General features: G+C 41.6%; 1 protein-coding gene across 3 annotated transcripts; it reads right to left on the reverse strand.

Moving 5' to 3' along the window:
• Positions 1 to 1725: 1725 nt before the first annotated feature.
• On the reverse strand, positions 1726 to 19444 carry upf2 (UPF2 regulator of nonsense mediated mRNA decay). 3 transcript variants are annotated; one of them, XM_084710781.1, is made up of 20 exons: positions 19070 to 19444; positions 17519 to 18298; positions 17232 to 17392; positions 16954 to 17145; positions 16720 to 16866; positions 16153 to 16256; positions 15861 to 15946; positions 15631 to 15739; positions 15246 to 15359; positions 14507 to 14623; positions 13888 to 14277; positions 12766 to 13041; positions 12406 to 12589; positions 9288 to 9442; positions 8198 to 8302; positions 7877 to 7975; positions 7490 to 7663; positions 6277 to 6418; positions 5322 to 5442; positions 1726 to 3228 (listed from the first exon to the last, which is right to left on the reverse strand). In XM_084710781.1, the coding sequence occupies exons 1-20, from the start codon at positions 19435 to 19437 to the stop codon at positions 3222 to 3224; spliced, it is 3831 nt and encodes a 1276-aa protein (XP_084566907.1). In that variant the 5' UTR covers positions 19438 to 19444; the 3' UTR covers positions 1726 to 3221. The 3 variants fall into 3 exon arrangements, with proteins under 3 accessions (XP_084566907.1, XP_084566906.1, XP_084566905.1); XM_084710780.1 differs by having other exon boundaries at positions 1726 to 3231; XM_084710779.1 differs by lacking the exon at positions 1726 to 3228 and adding an exon at positions 4949 to 5197.
• Between the last annotated feature and the right edge of the window lie 1156 nt (positions 19445 to 20600).

Genomic DNA, 20600 nt, shown 5'->3' on the forward strand with positions numbered 1-20600 from the left:
GATTATGTTGAAGTTAAATTACTTTCTGTGACTGAAGACGTTCTAGCTTAATAAAGGAACCACAGATGTTCATATGAACACTGAAACAGGTTTTGATTTCTAATTCAGACCATTACTGAAAACTCTGAAATAATTTACTGTCAGTTTGTGCAAAAAAAAAAAGTATGTCCAGTTTTCTACTGAAAGTGCATCAGGATGTCCAGTAATAACAAGCAGAATAATTACTGCCAACAAAACCTGTTTCAGTGTACACATGAGAACGTGACTAATGTTTGAAGACAGACCTGAAAACTGTGAACTTTTCACATACATGTTGCACAGAGGGAGGTACGTGGGTGGTCATGAGAGGCCCCCTAACAGGTTAATTCAGCCATAGTTAGTGCTGTTGTACATATACAGTGTTTAGAGGAGCGACGGGGCAGGAAATGAGGAAATACTTATGTTTGCTGCCTTGTAATTAGACCTCGACAAACAGGCGCACCCTCTCGAAACACGCAAACGCCACAAACGCACGACGAGCTCATTCAAGACAAACGGTGACAGATAATCTTCAGACATTTATTGTGATCATTTCTGTTATCTTTTTTTTCTTCTGTTCGCAGGAAAAGAACAACAGTTTTGAATCTAGACACGGACAAACTGCTGGACGCTTTACTACAACAGAGTGAGACAAGTGCAGAAAAAGGCCCATGCAGCAGAATACATAGTATATTTATCCACCTAAAGGCTCAACAGATAAAATTTATCTAAAATAATAAAGTCACTGTCATCACTGAGGAAGACTCTCAGGCACACGGTTATCCATCTGTCCAAAAAAAAAACAAAAAAAAAAACTTACACTTCACAAATCCAAATCAAAGCAAGCCGATTATTGTCCAAACTAACTCTCAGAGGCTCCTGATTCTGGATAAAAACAAACATCTAGCAGGATAGAAGTTGGAGAAAATGAAGAATATGTACACTCAGGTGTCCATCAGTGATCAGGTCACATCGTCTACAGATCTTCCAGGAGTCTGAATGACATCGAGAAGCGTCTGATGGCGTGAGACTCCTGTTCCGGTGGTCTGTGTTGATCCAGAGTCCTGCGTCACTGCTGGTTTTTACTTTGTGGATGATTAACTAATCAACATGTCAACTCAAATAACAGCCTCAGAAGATTGTTTCAGGTTTGCTTTATCCTAAAGAAATAAAAACAGATCTTCACTTTCTCCCACTGTACAAAAATTAAGCCCCAAAAAACCCAGATATGAGCGTGGCCATCTTGCGATGGTGATGTCATTTGGAGCCAGAGTCTGCGCAGTAGTTGGAGCTGCAGTAGTGAGGTCCCGCCCACACAGAGCTCAGCTGTCAATCATAACATGAAACCCCCTTTTATAGCATCAAATAACTTAAAACCAAGCTTTTTTTTTTTTTAGTTTGGTCTATTTCCCGTCTGCTAACACGGAGGGGGCGGGGTTTATGTCTTACCTATACTGCAGCCAGCCACCTGGGGGCATTAAAGATGTTTTGGCATCACTTTTGGGGAGCTCTCATGTTGTCCTAATTTAAAAGAAAATATTATTTTGTCCTGTTCATTCCCACGACGGCATTAGCTGGTGCTAAACCAAGCTAACCAGATACAATCAGCTACAGATAAGGATGTTGTCTGATAGGGCTGGGTATCGATTCAGATTTCCCAATTCAATTCGATTCACATGGTCTTGATTCAGTTCAATTTATATTATATATTGATTTGGTTCAGGATATTTTAGTTACAATACCAATTTTGCTTAGAATGAAAGAGATTTTCAGAAAACTAATGCTGTAAATTTTACATATAACACTCTAGCATGGTGCAACATTAAAAATATTAATGTTTACATTAAGAATTGACCCCGAAGTGGTTGAATTAATCATGTACTTTTTTTTTTATAAAACATGAACTGACCAACACACTAAAATTAGCAAAATCTTGCACCACCAAGATCTCAGGCCAAAGGCTGGTCACGTGAGACTAACAGGGTTTAAACTGCAGGCGGTGCGTCACATCCGCAGGAGAAAAGACATACATCACAAGATCGACTCTGGGATTTTGTGAATCGATATCAGACCATGCAAGGGAAATTTGAATTGGTTAATCGATTTTTTTTAACTCAGCCCACTTGTTTGATACATGTGGCAACTTGAATCTTAATAAATAAACCTTTTGAAGTGTTTGTTTTTCTTCTCATAAAGGAGAAGATCTAAAGAGCTGACATTAATTAAAGAAAGTGCTCTGATGTTACAGATATCGAACATCATCCTTCAGATCTTCTACTCATTTCGTGTAACATGTTTGGTGTAATCATTAACACCAGTTTATTAACCAGTGAGAAATTTTGCTCACTGTTGCGGCCCTGTGCCAAATTAAACACTTCTTTCTTGTAAAAAAATTTTTGGGACCTGTAAAATAAAGTTTAACCAGATTATTATATACTATTATAGTATATAGTTTTTACAGTGTAGGTGCTAAAGTCCAGCAGCCGACGGCGACACACGACTCTGAATCAACACAAGCCTCTGGAACAACAGTGACGCACCATCAGACACTTTTCAGCCATTTTGAACACGAGAGTCGTCTTCACGTCTTCCTCTTCAGTTCACAAACAGGTATTTAAAGCTCCTGATGTCCCACCCTTCGTCTCCATCTCAGCGTCGCCTCGACGACAGTGTGCAGATTCAGAGGAAGTCAGACCGAACAGACGTGTTCAAAAACAAAAAATATATCCATAATCCTTTGCTAGTTTCATGTGAATTTTGTCCACTCGCAGGTTTTTTAACTCCTAAATATGAGTCATTTTGTCCTCAGTGGGAGGTGATGCGTTCATCCCGCCTTCCTGTCTGTCTCGCCATCAGTCGGCCGGTCAGGTGTTCACTCATCTTTGTAGTTCGTTCTCTGGTCCAGACTGTTGATTTTCTCTCAGGCAACAGACAAAAAAGAAAGAGAGCCATCTCTCTGACCCCTGACCTCTGACCCCGGCTCCTCCTCGGGCTCCGGGCCCCTCGGCGAGGGTTAAGAGTGTGTGTTCAGGTCAGGGGTCTGGTCTGTCCCCGGCTGCAGTGGGCGTCTGGAGGACGTCGCTCCCCCGTTTGGACCGGTTTTCCCCTCCGATCTTCTCTTCTTCTTTCTCGCTCTCTCACTCTCTTGCTGGTTCATTCGCTCTCTTGCTCGCTCGCTCGTTCAGCCTGGGCCCAGACTCCGATCAGCGTCTCCTGGAGGACAGAGAGGACATTTACTGTAGACGAGCTGAGCAACAGCAACACTTGAACAGTGAAAACAGTCTGAGACGAGGATAAAGTTCAAGTTTGAAGTTTTCCTGAGGACAGGGTACTGAACTTCAACACTTTTATGGTCATTTAGTAGCAAAATTTCCCGAGTAAATCTCATCAGCGTTATGAGCCAATAAACATGTAGCATGCTTGTACCAGGTCTAATGATGCTGGTGATTGGTTGCCTAATGTCATATGTCATAGAGGTGTGCAGGTGTGTGTCTGTGTATTCTGATAAGATAGAACTTCATTAATCCTGAAGGAATTCTGCCTAATAGAATAACAATAGAAAAAAAATCAAAAAGCTCCATTTTATGAGGCTCATTACCAATTGCACAATTAAATATATGCAAAAAGAAATAATAATGCAGAAAGTTGATTATGTTATGTCATTAAAAGAATGTACAATATAAACTGATACACCAACTTTTCCTCTGTTGTATTTCTGGCAAAGAAGTTACTGTTTGCTGTACTTCTAAACAACTAAACAACAATTAAACATAGTCGAGTACAAAGTCGAGCGAATTAATGTTAAACCTGATAAACCTTATTATTTTGAATTTGATGATTGCAACATTTTCCAAAAAAAGTTTGGACAGGAGCGAAGAAGTGTTTGAGAACTGAGGACACTAGTTGTCTTCGGTGTCTGAACTCTTTTACTACAAAGACACGCTGTTGGAACATGTCCACGATGTGTCCTGGCATCATGTCGCTGAAATAAGCAGGGGTGGCGTCACGTGTCGCTCCAAATCCCCCCCACACCATCACAGCTTCTGTCTTTTGAAGTTAGAAGCATCTGAATCGTGGACTCGTCAGACCACAGCAGACTTTTCCACTTTGCATCAGTCCATCTCAGATGAGCTCGGGTCCAGAGACGTCTGCAGTGTTTCTGGATGTTGATATACGTCTTTGTCTTTGCATGGTAGAGTCTTAACTTGCATTTGTAGATGCAGAGACAAACTGTGTTTACTGACAACGTTGAACCACTGAGCCTTTCCAGGTCGCTCCTTTGCGGGCATCAAATTCAGAATGAATGTATATTTACAAAAAAAGAGGTTTGTCGGTTAGAACATTAAATATTTTCTTTGTTTTGTGTTCAGCTGAATACAAGTCAGTTGCAAAAATAATGTGCAAATCATTCCATTCTGTTTTTCATTTACTTTTTCAGAACTGGGATTCAAACTCTAATATTCACTCTCTTTTAGTTCTGTTTTTGGTCTCTACCAGCTACCAAAAATGCTTGTGTCTTGTGTTTTGCGACCACTGTAGGTTCTCCTACACCAGAGGTCTATTTAACTGAATAACTGTTATTTAAAAAATAACACTTTAACTTTCATTATTGTAGACCTAAAGTGATTGTTACTTTTTCCAGTCATAAAAAATATGTAGCCTATACAGTGAATAAAAAAAAAAGTTTAAATATTTCATTGACTGGCTCAGCGCCCTTTCCTCTAAATTTTACCAGTGGCTAGTCTTGAGTCTCCCTCGGCTAGCTAAAGGTGCCAAAGTCAAAAAAAAGGATAAATCTACTTAAAATAAAAGAGTAACTAAACTATTCCTTTCATCTATGTGCATTTGTGGTTTTGGTTCTGTCAATAAATGCATCTTGTATCAAACCAACGCCTGCAGAGACTGATATACACAAGAAGAGACACAGGAGTTGCTGTTGATGTTTAAGTATAAACTTCAGGTAATCTTTATTTCCAAATATTCCCAGAGCTTTTACAGAAAAATAAATAATCTGACTTGAACTTTCAGCACCTGAAAATCAGAATGAGTTAAAGTGCAAACATAAACAGTTCTAGCCTAGTCCATGTCAGATATCTGGTTTCTCTCCTGCTTGTTTTTCCTGTCCTGTCTCTCCAGTCTGTCCCTCCTCTCATGCCTTTCACTTCTTGCCCTTTTCACGCTGTTTAAAGAGACGGCAGTGAGGTGGAGTCAGTACAGACACAGATAACAAACCCTGATCCAACACAAGCTGCCGTTTGTGTTTTTGAGTGTTGGCGCTTCAGTGATCGCGGCTCACGTCTCACCTTCCTCCAGTCTTGAAGATGAGGTCGGCGTTGGGAGCGCCTTTCGGGTGCTGGTAGCGAGGCCGACGCTCCCGGTTGGTGTTAGCCGGAGCCGGACGCTGAGCGAGGGACTGCATCATCTCTGTAACACAGACACACACAGAAGAAAAAGTGGTTTAATTTAATGAAAACAGGAGAAACCCCCGTGATAAGCCATGTAGTGACGGTAGTTAAAGCTCCAACACGGAAATAAACCTGCATTTACTTATCAGCATGACCTGCAGTGAAGGCAGAACTTCACAGGAGTCTAAAAAGAACAATGTGGAACAACACACCCTGATGTTGTGATAAAGGTCAAAGTTTATATTTTTTTAGGTGACCAACTATAAGAGACACCATTTGCGTTACGTGAAATGTAAAAAGGTGCATCCTTAGTGCTTCAATACAAAGGAAGATAGTTCTGCTGCTGTTTTTTTTTTCTTCTTTCAAAAACCTAAAACAAAATAATGGTCTGGTTCCACGCAAACATATTCTGCTATGCACTCTGCCATCTTTGCATTTCTTTGAACCAATGAAAAACTTCTCAGGTGGAGCTAAGTCCAGGAAGCAGCGATGGTGCTGCTGCAAAAAAGCATGAAGGGGAAATTTGTTTTGGTGGAACATTTGCACGTCGGGAGGCGAGCTCTGGCATTAAAATGACTACATCACTGCAAAAGAAAAGGCAACAGCAAAACACTTATTTACATTCATACCAATAGCATCTTAAGTGCTAATTTGCTGTTTTCAGTGTGCGGGTTGCAGCTCAGACGTTGTTCTTGTTTCTTTGAAAACAAAAACAGATACAAACACAGGTGTGTCTTGAGATTTTGACTGGAGCTTTGGTCCGTCTTGGTCAGAAAAAGGTTGAAAACCAATTAACTTTCTCTGCAACGGTGCAGAAATACTGCGGTTAAAAAACAGTGAACCGTTGTCTTACCCTGGTAGTCCTCCTGCTCCTGTCTCTCGTTGATGTCCAGCGTGAGTTTCTTCATCCTCATGCGCTCCTCCTGCTCGGCCTGCTGCTGGTTGAAGTGGTTTGCTGCCAGGTGGGAGGACAGCGGCACGTTCAGGATCTTATACTGTCGACCAGAAACATAGACGTTAGCATGACGTACACAAGATCTGGAAAACAATCATAAAGACATAATGACGTGTGACTGTTTTGGGTTTTTGAAAACTTGAGGAAATCTACAATCGAAAAAATAATCAACAGATTACATGACATGAAAAAAACTGAAAAAAACTGAGGGGTAAAAAAAACATAAAATCACGATTTCACGACATGTTAATTTGTGCTTCAGAGGTGGTGGTAGGAACAGTTTGTGATTTTAGGATTAGATACTTTTTTGCTTTCTTGTGAAGCGCGGTATTACAGCATGTATTGACAAATGCACTGTTCATACAGTAGGTCAATGCTAGTTAGCAGTTAGCGCACACACACACACACACACACAGGATGCTTTTATTCACTGCTGCAGAAACGTGGTGAGGCAGTGTGTGTTTACAGAGGGAAAAATGTCACTTCCCATCAAACACACATCTCACTAACACACCTACAAAGATATTCTGTGTTCTCTCCAGCTTCTTATACGATTAAAATTTTTTTTTTTTGCATGTGTGTATCTGGCAGCTGTCCTTTAAACAGAGTGAAGCCGTGTGGACTGAAATGCTCCATTAAACCTCGGAGCCGCTGCCAGAAAAACTGGACACACCCTACAGTACAAGAACCAGCCTCTGCCCTCAAACCACACATTCCACCACTGCAGCTCGCCTGAATGAACACACACACACACACACACACACACACACACACACACACACACACACACACACACAGAGTCCAGAGTCCAGAGTCCAGAGTCAATATTATTCCTGGGCTCAGTTGGACTGAGTCAAGTGTGTGTGAGTGAATTTCATTCAGCTGGAGGTTTCAGTAAGAGACAGAGAGTGTATCGCTGCTGCTTCGCTTTTATTGTCAAAGTTGACTCAGTACTATTTATTTGTAATTGAGTAGGATTGTATATTTTACTTGTAGTGTAACAAACAGTTTTGACTGTCAGTAACTTAATTTTGCTCGTACTTTACTTGAGTATTTCCATTTTCTGCTACTTTTCACTTCTACTCCACTACATTTCAGGGTTTTTATTTACCTGCTGCTTGTTGCCTTTGCGTGTCAGCATGACGAACTGCATGGTGTCAGAGATGTCCGTGTCTCCCTCCCCGATGCACTGCTGTCCAGAGCCTCCTTTCTTCAGCTGACTCTTCAGCTGCAGGGGAATGGCCACGTCCAGCTGGTGCACCTTCACCGTCTCGCCGCTACGCTGCTGCAGAGACAAAACACACAAGTCAAGGGGGTGTTTTCATCTTTCAACCAAGACTATGTTTGAAGGATACTGAGCCCCCTACCATCATAACATCATGATTTAAAAGTGAATATTTTTGAGTATTTTTAAGGAGTTGGCCCTAGAAGGATGGCTTTATGTGCAGACTGTTCACATTCACAGTTCAGCCAACAGGCGAGTCACAGGATGTCGTACCTGCAGGTTCTCCAGCATCATCTTATCCAGAGCCTGAATGAAGTCCTCGTCCTCGGCGCAGGCCACATGCTTCAGTCCACCTCCACGGATGGTGACCTCCTACACACACGCAGCAAGTTAGCACGACCAACACGAACAAATCTTTAAATTACATCTGTCCTCTTGTGAAATCACTGTTTTCTTAAAGCTAAATTTAGAAATACTGTCACTTTCTGCCACAAGAGTCCAGCTGAAATCACTGGTGTCTAAATGTGAGTGTTGACATTCAACATCACTCATCCTGTGTCCGTTACAGTGATTGGATTGTTTTATCAATCTTACATTGTTCTCCTCATCCGTCTCATTTTCTTTGTTGGAGTCGGTCAGATAGTCGGTGTTCTCCTCTTCCTCCTCCTCCCTCTCCTCTTCTTCGTTCTCGGAGCCTTCCTGCAGAAAACAGAACAGATTCACAGAATGGGAATTCAGCCAATAACATTGATCGACAGATAATTATGGGTCTGATATTGTAGGGAATCACGAAACAGCAACAACAAATTGTTGGATTATTAAATCAACCCTTTTGTTTCACCGTTCAACTGAAGTGATCCACTTCCTGTCTCACCACAGACAGAGATCTCAGGTTCAACACAAAGATGCATGAATCCAGATCCTGCTGCACTTTCACGAACCTGATGTGTTTGTTTATCTTCTCTGGTGTCACCAAATAATTCTGGGCATTAAAGGCAAAGAATCCACCTGGTCAGTCTGTATGTGCTGAAATTTTGCTTACAGCAAAACCAGACTGTGTTCAGTGACTTTTTCTGTACTTACTGCATTTAAAAAAACCAAACAGTGTTGCATAAATAAACAGTTTGCATCGTTAATACAGATCAGGAAATTACTTTCTAAGCAGTTCACAATCAGCAGATGAATTTATTAGTAGTTTAGCTTCAGAATTCATGCTAAAAATCACACATCTATCAGAAAAGTGGACAGAGTCCGTCTTTTCAGGTGGTCTTGGTCTGGTTGTTTAGTCTTTATTTATTTATCATTTATTTATCGTTTTTTGAACAAATTCTTTTTGCCTCTGCTGCTGTTTTGTCTCCAGATTCACTCCAGTCCAGGTGTTTTCTATTCCATTGTCCTGGTTTAATTAGAGCAGATTAAGATCTACTCATGGATTAATATAAACCCTGTCTGTGAAATTGGCACATTATGATATTATCTGCTGACTGTGGAAACCAGCTGACCTGGACTGGAACAGACCAGGTCCAACTTAGTCCCATCAGTCTACTTTAAAGACTATAAAGACTTTAGGTTGTTGTAAGCGTGACGTCATCGTGTTACTTCACCGACAACACAGCGACACGTGAGCAGACAAACAGGATGAAGCCTTAGACAGTTAGATCATCATCAAAGAAAACAAACTCACGTCCTCTTCCTGCTCGTTCATTTCGCTCTCGTTGCCCGACTGCTCCTCCGTCTCCGCGCCTCCCTCCTCGTCGTCATCGCCATCGTCGTCCTCCTCGTCGAGACCCTCCCCCTCACTCATGGCGCTGGAGCGGCCGTCCTTCTCCATCGCCAGACCTTCGTGAAAACGCATGGTGAGACGTGAGCACACGAGAAGAGGAAGATCAAACTGCTTGGAGAAAAATGAATCTCTAGGACCCGTGAGCTTCTGTAGAGAAACTGATTTAGAAAGAGTAATCAGATTACACACAGATGACTGTGACACATTACATCATAAATACATTTGAGCAGCGCCACTCAAACAAAAGCTTCAGTTATAAATAGAGAAAATATTTAGGAGGGAATTATTGTCTCATTAGTGTGTTCTTCTGTGATACCTGAGTGATCAGAGCAACCAATTACAGAGTAAATTATGTAACCGTGGTGACAGCGATGAAGAAAAGTCGTCAGGCAGGCGGCCCGGAGCTGAAGATCAGGTTCTGTGTGACTCAAGGACTCAGGAATGTCTGATCCTGATTCAAGTATGAAAGGTAAAACAATGGAACCACTGTTGGGCTCCGGGGCCCCCATCAGCCTCATCAATCACTTTCTCTACACACACACACACACACACACACACACACACACACACACACACACACACACACACACACACACCACACACACACACACACAGACCACACACAGAACCACACAGAGCTGTGGTGGAAAGTAACTGAGTATTGCAGTAATGTAATGCACTTTAATACAGTTCTAAGCAGGGTACCTCCAGGGTTCTCCAAGTTAAATTTAAGATTTTTTTAATAGCACTTAGAATCAAAATTTAATACCAAAGTCACAACTAAACCAGTAAAAGTATTAAAGATATAATAGAAAATGTGTATAATTCTTCTTACTCCTTTCTGAACATTTTTTTTGATGATTTAATTTGTGTTGTTGGAATATTTGCTTGTTGAGTTTGTTGTATGAGTTTATTGTTTATTGAACTTTATTGATATTCTTGTTTGTTTTTTATCTCCTTTTTCATTTCTATTGTTTTATTTATTTTACTTTTTCTACATGCTCAAAACTAAGAATTTTCATTCATTTGTTCAAAATCATTATTTAGTGCTTGACTTCAGTAAAAGCTTTAGTAAGAGAGTAAAGAAATACAGTACATGGATACTAATGACGAGGTATCATTAGGATTTTATCAATACTACGACTCAGTTCTTTATTGAGACTTTTAAAGTCTATATAGTCTGTTTTTTATTACTTAATAATTGCTTTTTAAAATACCTATCATTTCAAACATCATTAGAAGAGGATTAGAATTTAATATTTTAAATTTAGTTTCTAGAGCAGCAAAAGTAATTGTGATTCATTTAGTGGTTGATTAACAATCCCTGTAGCTCTAGTTGTCATGTATATTTGATCCTTTTTCTTAATTAAAGTTTAACATAAAAAAAAACATCAGTATCGCATCGCCCCCAAAAATCCAGTATCAGTTGAACTCTAAATTTAAATGTTTGAGGTCTAAAGAGGCAAAACTCTCCCAAATGAAAGTTTAAAAAAATTAAGCCACATTTATGTAGCAGAACTTTTTTCTTTTTTCTCTATTTTCGTCTTTCACCCCGCATTAATCATCTCCACAGATTTATTCTGTGGCCCTTTGAAGGGGCCTGATCAGAGGCGTAGTGCACTGGAGTGATGCTCCACCACTTTCTTTTCTCTAAATGAGTTAACAGCATATTCACAGTTCACATGATCCATTTTTTAAACGCTTGAAGAGCGAATCATCAGTGATCAGATGGACTGCAGGTTTTGTAGTGAGAGAACTTCTTCCACAACATCACTGTCACAGCCTCCTGTCAGTCGCACGGTGTCACTCTCTCAGAGGGCGGAGCTGCTATTTACATTTTTCTCTGCACATTCCAAGTCAACACCTTGAAACTATGAAACAAAGCCAGTGATCCTGACCTGCGGTGTTACAGTGTACAGAGGCTGAGCCGTGCAGATTCACCTGCTGCATCTTCCTTCTTCCTCCTCCAGACTAACTTCACCTGCTAACCAAAGTTAGAGCAGGTTCCCGGGGCGTTAGAAAGGATAGGCTGACATTATTCATTGATGGTAGCTAGCCAACATTAGTTTACAAAATAACATGAAGTTAACTACTGCATAAGGTTTTCAAAACGCTAATATTAAAGCTTGTTCCTTGTTTTGTTGTCTCATCAAAATATCACTATAACTCTGACCCAAACAGCTGATCTGCGCTGCAATACAGTCTGCAACACAAGCAGGCACGTGGAAGGTAAAGCAGAGAAAAAATTCTAAATATAGTGTTCACTTAAACTGAATTTTTTTTTAGATGGTTCGGGTTCAGAGGGCCATCACAAGTTGCCCCAGGTGACATCTGCAAATGAGGGCTGCAACTAAGGATAACTGAACTGTTGATCAATCTGTCGATTACTTTCTCAATTAATCAGTTAGGTGTTTGGTCTATAAAACATCAGAAAATGGTGGAAAATGTCGATCAGAGTTTCAAACCCAAGATGACATCTTCAAATGTCTTGTTTTGTTGAACCAACTGTCCGAGGCCCAAAGATATTCAGTTTACTTTTATATAAAACAAAGAAAATGCTGGAACCAGAGAAATGTTTGGCATCTTTGAATAAAAAAATGATTGATGTAATCAATTGACTATCAAAGTAGTTGAAGATTCCAGTCACATGATGTCACAACAACATAAATGACATTTTTGGTGTGGATGAATCTGTTTGGGTGAGCCGCATTAAAGAAACTCTGCTGTGGACGTCATTCATTTTAATTCATAATTATCATTCTTAAATGCTGTGTATTGACTGTGCCCTCTGAGTGACTCCCTGTGTTTGGTATGTGTGTGTTTTGCTGAACTAAACTTGGATCCTCCACCTACACACCGAAGAATGCTGCTCAGCCGGGACGACAGAGAGCGGCTCAACCGGCGAGACCGGCTGCCGCACACACATCCTTCACACACTCGCTCTGATTACAGGCCGGATACAGACGGCTAACTCTCACATTCATCTTTAGATACGTGCACACTCGAGTGTCACTCGTACCTAGTTTGACGAGCACCTCCCTCTCCAGGTCAGCGACCTGTTTGGTGGCCTCCTCCAGGGAGCAGCTGAGCCTCATCTTGGGCCGAAGCAGCTCCAGAGTGTCGCTGATCATGTAATCGATATCGATGGGGAACGGGTGGTCCTTGGTCCAAATGTCGATGCTCTTTTTCCACCAGATGTACCGCTGCAGACACACACATTATTTTATTTATTTAACCTTAATGTGACCAGAGAGTCTCCTGAAATAAGGAGTGCAACTAACCATTGTTTTCATTAAACTGAAATCAAGATAGACTAATAAAGATGCTGAAGATCCAAAATTAAAGGCAGGTACTTGAGGTGCATGAGGAGCAGATGTACCTGAAAGTAAATGAGGAAACAGTCGAGCTTCCTCTTGCTGGAGCCGCGGTCAAAGTACTGACCGCAGGTGTCGAGGAGCGTGCAGACCAGGCGGATGCGGAATAGGTGCTCCGGGGGGTCCAGCGAGCTGGGGCTGCCGTCCTGATTGATCCCGAAGGAGATGAAGGAGAAGAGCGTGCGGAAGATGACGGCCGACTCCACCATGCGGTAGTTGTAGAGCTCGCCCAGGAACTTGGCGCTGCTGATCCGCCGCTGGTTGAACTTGGGCTGGTTGACCTGAGAACGGACAGCGGTGGAAGGAGAATTCAGATCCTTTACTACCAGAAAAATCGTCATTAAGGACCCTCTAGTAAGGGAATACTTCAGTAGCCGAGGGCAAACATTTGGGTATTAAAGGATTTTCCTTTACGATATCCTGGAAATCTGTAAGGTGATTTTATGCAACTATTTTTTTCTAAAACATACTTAGATAAAAATTTAAGAGAAACTTTTCGGCATTGTTCCTAAAAATGTGTTCGCACTCTCTGGCTGAGGTTCAGTATCAAGTCAAAATCACGTCTCAAGAGGCAGTGAGTCTCATGCAAGAACATTTTCATATTCTTATCTTAAATTTCTCTTACTCTTTTACAACTTTTTTCAGCAAAAGCTCATAACTTCAGATACCTGTGTGTATTTGAGTGCACATGCATGAGACTTGTAAATTAGCATAATTAATGCCCCCAAAACACCATATTAGGCTGCGCTTCCTGCCACATATGTCAGGTAGTGTTCAGTTAGGGTGCAGAGCTGAGACAAACAGTAAGCATGGTTTCTAACTTCCTGTCACTGTTGTCAGAGCCTGAGCTGCACAGTCAACCACGTGAAATGCTTGAAAGTGTTGTGCAAAACCACAGACATGGCTCAGGATGGAGTCAGACAGCATTCTCACATGTCCTGCAACACTTAACAGTGTTTACCTTTCACACTGATGAAAGTAACAACATGGATTTCCTCTTCAGTAAACTGTCAAACATGTCAATCCAGATAAGCCTTTGGTTTAGTTTGTCTTCTCACTGTATCAAATGTCACTGTTTAGCTATTATTATAATGTCAGTAAACTTTTCACTCCATCAGTTCCTTTACCTCCATGCCCAGCCGGATGTCCTCCAGCACTCCGTCCACGACGTGGATGCCCACGTCCTCCTGGTAGGCCACCAGGCCAGCCAGTAGGTTGGCCACACAGTGGATGCTGTTGTACTTGACATTCCAGATGTTGACCATGCAGCAGATCAGGTAGCTCTTCACCTCGGGGTCCTGCCACGGCAGCTTCCTCATCTGCCTCAGCACCTTCTCCGTGGTCACCTTGGACAGGTCCTTGTAGAGCAGCTTGCGGATGTACTCTTGCAGCGGCGGTCGCTTCTTCTTCACCGTCTTCTCCACCGGCGGCGGGTTGCAGTAGTAGTAGGCGTTCTCCACCATCGTCACGTAGCGGGCGTCCAGATGTTGAGCCTGCTTTTTACGCATCATTTGTTCCTGGAATGCAGACAAATAAATATCAGCTGTTTACATTAAAACTATGACTTTAACAAGAATATATCAGGCTGATGATGATCATGATATATGGGAGGTTAATTTACAACAACATAAATGTCTTTTTTTCTCCACTATGCTCCAAAATGTCCTCTTTTAGCTCTATTTCTATTTTTCTTCAGCGTCATATTATTATCTGGCTGCTTTATTCTTAATAATGATGTGTACGAACCAGCAAGACACTGGTGCGCAGGTGGGAGTCGGGGGATCTGAAGAGGAAGCGGCCGCAGGTCTCCAGCAGCGTGCAGGCCATCTCAATGTGGTGATGGGTGAAATCAGACAACAGCATCTGTTGGGGGACAAACACTGTTATTTATTGTAGTTTCAGGTGGATTTTCAGATGAAAACTTCCTGTCCAGCCACCAGTGATCCAGATGGGAAAACTGGAAGAATGACTCAGCTGTTAGTTAAGATGTAGCCTCAGTGAGCCTTCCCTGATAACATTTAGTTATTTTGCAGACTGGGACAATAACAGTGAAGAACAGAACAACCATCCTTATACATGCTGTCATTAGACTAACTTTTATTCAATGAAATAATGGTGGAATTAAAAATATTCCCCCCTGGAAGTCCCTCAATGGCCCCCGGGGATTCCCAGACCCCAGGTCATAGTTAGTTTAAAGTAAAACCCTGCTCAGTATTGTTAATATTTTATTCAGACCCTCTGCTTTGCTTGGAAAAAAACATGTTGGTACAAGTTAAACACTAGCAGCACAAAATGGCGTTTTATTATGAAAAAATAAATGCTAGGTCACTGCGCTAACATCACTATGGAAAGTTATCAGGGAAGTCTGTGCTCATTCAAATTGTGAGGGAACTTAAAAAAAAACACAAACAGTTGAAACATTTACATAGATCAGCTCAGAGATAAAAAACAAAAACAAACAAAAAAAACACCTTTTTCCACCCACCTTGAGACAATGAAGCGTGTCTGTTTTCGAGAACATCTTAAACTTGGCCAGTTCCCCGATGAATCTGACGGTTTTGTTTTTTGTCTCGATGTTGATCTGGTCCTTCTTACGAATCTACGGAGCAAGCATCAATATGATAAAGCTATCAAGAAAACAAAAACAAGCACAACAAAACAAATCATTGCAATTCATAACAGTACATTTTTAAAAAATGCTTCTGAACACCAGTATTTGCAGAAAACACATTTTTTAAAAAATACATTATTTTGATTAAGGAAAAAAAAAAAACAGTCATTTGTTTGATAAATTTGTTTCCAACCCAAACTGGTTTCATCTAGTCTTAATAAATAAAACTCAGCATAATATTCAACAGTCGAGGACGTACATGAAACCTGAAGTCTCCCTTCAGCATGGAGCAGAGGTCCTCAGCCACGTCTGACATGCAGGGGTGAAGAGTCGCCACCAGGCGAGAGTAGAAGGGCAGAAGATCCAACCTGCAGGAGGAGAAAGACTCAGACCGTTTATTATGACGAGTGCACCCCCTGGTGGTGTGAGACAGTGCAGGATAAGACTGTTCCACGTTTTTCTTGTTGTAAACAGTTTGCAGAGCTTTACCTCTGCCTGGGGACGGTGAAGAGGGCTCGGACAAGCTTCCTCCTGTTGGATTTGGTGTTCATGTTCATGCAGAAGTCCATGGCAGCCTGCAGGAGTCCACACAGGGCTCAGTAATTTAAAAATACATGTCAGCAACCTGTCATCAATCATTTATAACACTGCAAGAGCTAATCATCCTGCAGGTCAATGCTGAAAATATAATTTTGTTTATATTATAATTTCAACACAAAGTGAGTGGTTTTTCTCTCAGACAGTATGGACACTGCAGTCATTCTTGTTTGTTTGTCCTCACCTTGTCGATGAGGTCTCTGTTGACACAGTTGGGGAGCTGCTGGATGAAGGCGTCCACGATCAGCTTCAGGTGGGACCCTGTGTTGGCCTCCTCGTCCTCTTGTTCTACACATACAAAAATAAAGCTTAATAAAAATTCCACTCAAAACACTGATGGATTTTAAAATGTAGTTTTAAGGATGCTGAACGCGCTTCTCTTATCCTATGATACGTTTTTTTTTAATTTATTAGAAAATTCTGCTGCCTATTATATCAAACAGTGTAGATGCGTGGAAAAAAAAATCTGAATTTTTGCTACTGAAAGTTGATCTGACATGAAGAGTCTCCACATTTGTTTCACAGTTCGTTGAGCTGTTGAGCCTCATAAAGCGAACAAGAGCTGCATCTAATCCACTTCTGTGCATATTTATCCTTGTAGTGTTGTTTTTATTCATTTAGACTTGAGTTGTGTTTGACATGTTATTTTTTCTGACCATGTAAGAGCGCCATCTTAACTTTTCTGTAACAGTGACTTTAAAAAAAAAAAACTACCATCACATTTGAGTGTGGAGGTGCTTCTCATGCTAACCTTGTTCATCCAGCAGTTTTTTGGCCAGTTCTTCATTTTCTGCCTCGTCTGGTCCCTCCAGTTCCAGAGGCTCGTCTGTGATGTCCAGAGCCTCCAGTTCCAGCTCCAGTTCCTCTGTGGTGGCCACGTCCTTCCCCTCTCTGCCATCTGAACCAGACAGAAGCAGCAGCAGCACAGTCAGAATAAAACTCACCCTGAATCTCTTTCTTCATCCATCTGTGGATTTAATATTACCTCTGCCATCATCCTTGTCTTTTCCCTGACCGCTCTTCTCGTTGTCCTTGAAGAGGATGGCGGGGACGAAGGCCTTCAGGTCCACCAAGTTCTCATAGAAGTTACGAGCGTCTTCATCCTCCCAGATCCCTCCCTCCAGGTCGTACTCACCAGGCTTACCGGGGGTGAAAATATCAATACCAGGACCGTGCTCTGAGAGAGCAGAGAGAAGACAACATTAACACCTTAAAAGAGCAGTTTTAACTCAACTATAATTCTGGACTAGAGAGGTCTCGCACCCTCCTGCACAGTCTTGTCCTGCGGCAGCTCCGGCATGTTTTCATCGAGCAGATCAGCCAGGGACTGAGTGTTGGCCAGCAGCTTCTGGTACGAGGTGGCAAACTCTTCATACTGCTTGTGTCTGTCTTCGCTCAGTTCCCCTTTGGAATGCAGGATCCGCCTGAAGAGGAGAGTTTGTATACGAGTTTGTATTTTCATTTGTTTCAATTAGTTTTTGAGTTTCAGGATCAGTTTTAGTTTTTAGTTTAGTTTTAGTAAATAATAATAACCGTGGTCTGGTCCTCACCTGTTCTGCCTCTCAGTGTTCTGCAGCTCGCGGTGGTCCTTCTTCAGGTGTTTGGTGAGTGAGGTGAAATATTCCCTCAGCAGGTTCTGGAAGGGTTGCTGTTTTTCTGTGCTGATGATCTCGCTTGGAGGGAACGCCAAGCCGAACTTCTCAGCGGCCAGTTTCACCTTGCGTGGCACCAGACCGGCGATGTCGTCCCCGCAGTGCTTACAGAAGCTGATCACCACCGACACGTGTGTGTGCGTCTCCCGGTCGGTGCTGATGATGTTCTTCAGCTGCTCGTAAATGAGCGACAGGCCCTCTTTGTCCGTGAAGAGACCGACGATGGTGAGCTCTGCAATGAAGCGCAGGTCCGTACGCAGCTTGCTCACGTTGGGCGCCTTGTCCTCCTTCCTCGCCTCAAAGTGCTTCTTCCACGCCTGCAGCAGCAACGGAGCGAACTCAGCGTAGCGCTGGTGGAAGAGAGAGCAGAGATGGACGGCGCAGCCGACGTCAGAGATCTTCAGCTTGGCCTCCACGACGGAGCTCACGGCCTCGCCGATGTACTTGCTGAGGTTGAGGGAGGCAAAGTCGTTGGAGAGCGAGTCTCGCTGCTGCTCAGTCAGTGTTCGCAGCTTCTTGACAAAGGCAGTGTTCTTTTTAAGACTGGAGTCCAGGCGGCTGAAGAAGGCCTCCTCAGGTCGACCCTCCTGGGCGTTCTGGTTCTTGCTGCGGAGTTCCTTCCTGCACTGATGGCGCTCCCAGGCCTCCTGGTGCAGCTGATGGCCCTCCTCCTTCTCCCTGCAGAAATGAGGAAACAAGGAGAGAGATCTATGATGAAACCAAGGCAGCAAGAAAAGATGGAGTATCTGCAGTGGGTTACAAAACGCTTTTTTTTCTCCTTTATTGGATTTATTAATTTAAATGTGTGGTTGAAAGTGTAATGATGGAGATATATATATGTATGTGGGGGTAAAAAAGGAAGGTATGTTTGGATATTCACAGGTGTGGTGATATATATACAGACAGCAGCTTAAAATTTTACAGTATACTTCTCTTTTCTTTCATTTAAACATCTTTAGTGTTTAAAAAAAGTATAAGAAACAAGAAAATGTTTGATGTATATGTGGATATTAAATCTAATGAAAGAAGAATTTAAAAAATATACAGTTTAATCCAGGTTTGAAAAGGTAAATAAAAGAATTCCATCTGTAAACATTATAACACACCTCAGGGTGACGCTTAGGTCTTGCCTTGCACAAAATATACAATTAAGTTCATTTAATTTTGAACTTGAAGTTTTGTGATTTCAAATTAATTTTTTGCATATATGTCCACAGGTTTTACCTGTAGCCTCTTTGTTTTCATTTTGATAAATCTGCACCATAAAATGTAACACCAGGTTAGTTCCTCTTTGCTGAGTCACCATGGCAACAGCTATCTCTGAATTACTTCAAGACTGAAAGAAACTCACAATGTGATTAACAGGACAGATCTAAACAGATTCATGGAGGTTTATCTACAGATATCGATCATTCTGGATCTGGAACAGTAAAGTTCACCATCACTTACTTCAGGAGAGCCGCCTCTTCTTCACGTTGTCTTTTGGCCTCCTCCTCTTGCAGTTTCTTCTCCTGCTCCTCCTGCTGTCTCTTCTCCTCCTCCTCTTTCTTCTTCTGTTCCTCCTCCACTTTCTGCTTTTCCTCCTCTTTCTTTCTTCGATCCTTCTCCTCTTTCTTCTTCTTTTCCTCCTCTACACGTTTTCTCTTGTCCTCCTTCCCACTGTCTTTTTTGCCGCTCATTTTGGCCTCGTCCTTTGCTTTGTCTCGAGCAGATGCCGGTCGTCTCTCACCGTCTCTGTCCTTCTCTTTTTCCTTGTTACTGAAGGAGCAAACGTCTTTTTCATCCATGTTTACAGAACGCTTGCGTTCAGCAGGCATACTGAGGAAAGACAAAGCAAAGAAAAGGTTGTTAAAAAAGTAGTGCATAACTGAGTCATGTTGTGGTCTGTGTTTGTCTTCCTCCAAGAAAGTTAAATATGTGTTTAAGTTTGAGCACAGTATTTTTAGATGGCTGGGTTAAGCAAAGTGCATCAATACTAATATATTATTAACAACCTATATAGCTGTTTAAGAGAGGGAACAAGACAACATCAGTATCAGCAGATATTCAAGACAAGATCAGCACAAGATTAAAAGTGGTACTGAAGCATCCCTAATATTTTAATTCTGAAAATACCTTCAGAATTGCAATAGTTGCAGTAGAACTGCAGTATTTTTTTGCCAGTAAGGAGCAAATTGCTCAAAATGTGATGATAGTGAGATTCAAAAACAGGGGCTAATTGCATGTGTGACCTGATGCTGGACAATAATGAATAATCGATAATTTAATTAATAGCCAAGTATTTTGATAATAGATGAATTTGTTTGAGTAATTTCTTAGAACAAAGGCAAAATTCTCTGATTTCAGCTTCTTAAATGTGAATATTTTCAGGTTTCTCCATAAGCAGAATATTTTTGTGTTGTGGGCAAAACAAGACATTTGAAGACGTCATCTTGGACTTTGTGAAACACTAATCAACATTTGTAACCACTTTCTGACATTTTATAGACCAATCAACTACTCGAGAAAATAATAAACATAAAACTAATTAAAATAATCGTTAGTTGCAGCTCTTTTTTTATTTTTCTTTCGTATTTAGCTTATTTCTGGTTTTGCATGCCCCCCACCCTTTTTCCTTGTCAAGCACTTAGCAGTTTAAAATGTTGACAGGTGTTATATAAATTACCTTTCGGTTTTCATCATTATTATTTAGATATTGGATTTATATTATTTTTTCTCAATAGATAAATAACATTAAATACTAATCGGAGGTTTCAACGAAAAGTGGACTGCAAACTAAACTACAGATGAATTCTCTGACCATGAATTGCATAGCTAACATCAGTCTGACACACACCCACGCAGCAGCAGCTCTGCTACATATAGCGTCCGTTAGCCACCTAGCCCAACTGCACAGTCTTGTTTCGCACGTTAGCATTTACGTTAGCTCTACGTTATGCTAATATTAGGGTTGACGAATTCACTTATTCGTCGTCTTAAA

This window comes from Lutjanus erythropterus, chromosome 22 (assembly GCF_056507025.1).
Source record: "Lutjanus erythropterus isolate fLutEry1 chromosome 22, fLutEry1.hap2, whole genome shotgun sequence".
NCBI lineage: Eukaryota > Metazoa > Chordata > Actinopteri > Lutjaniformes > Lutjanidae > Lutjanus > Lutjanus erythropterus.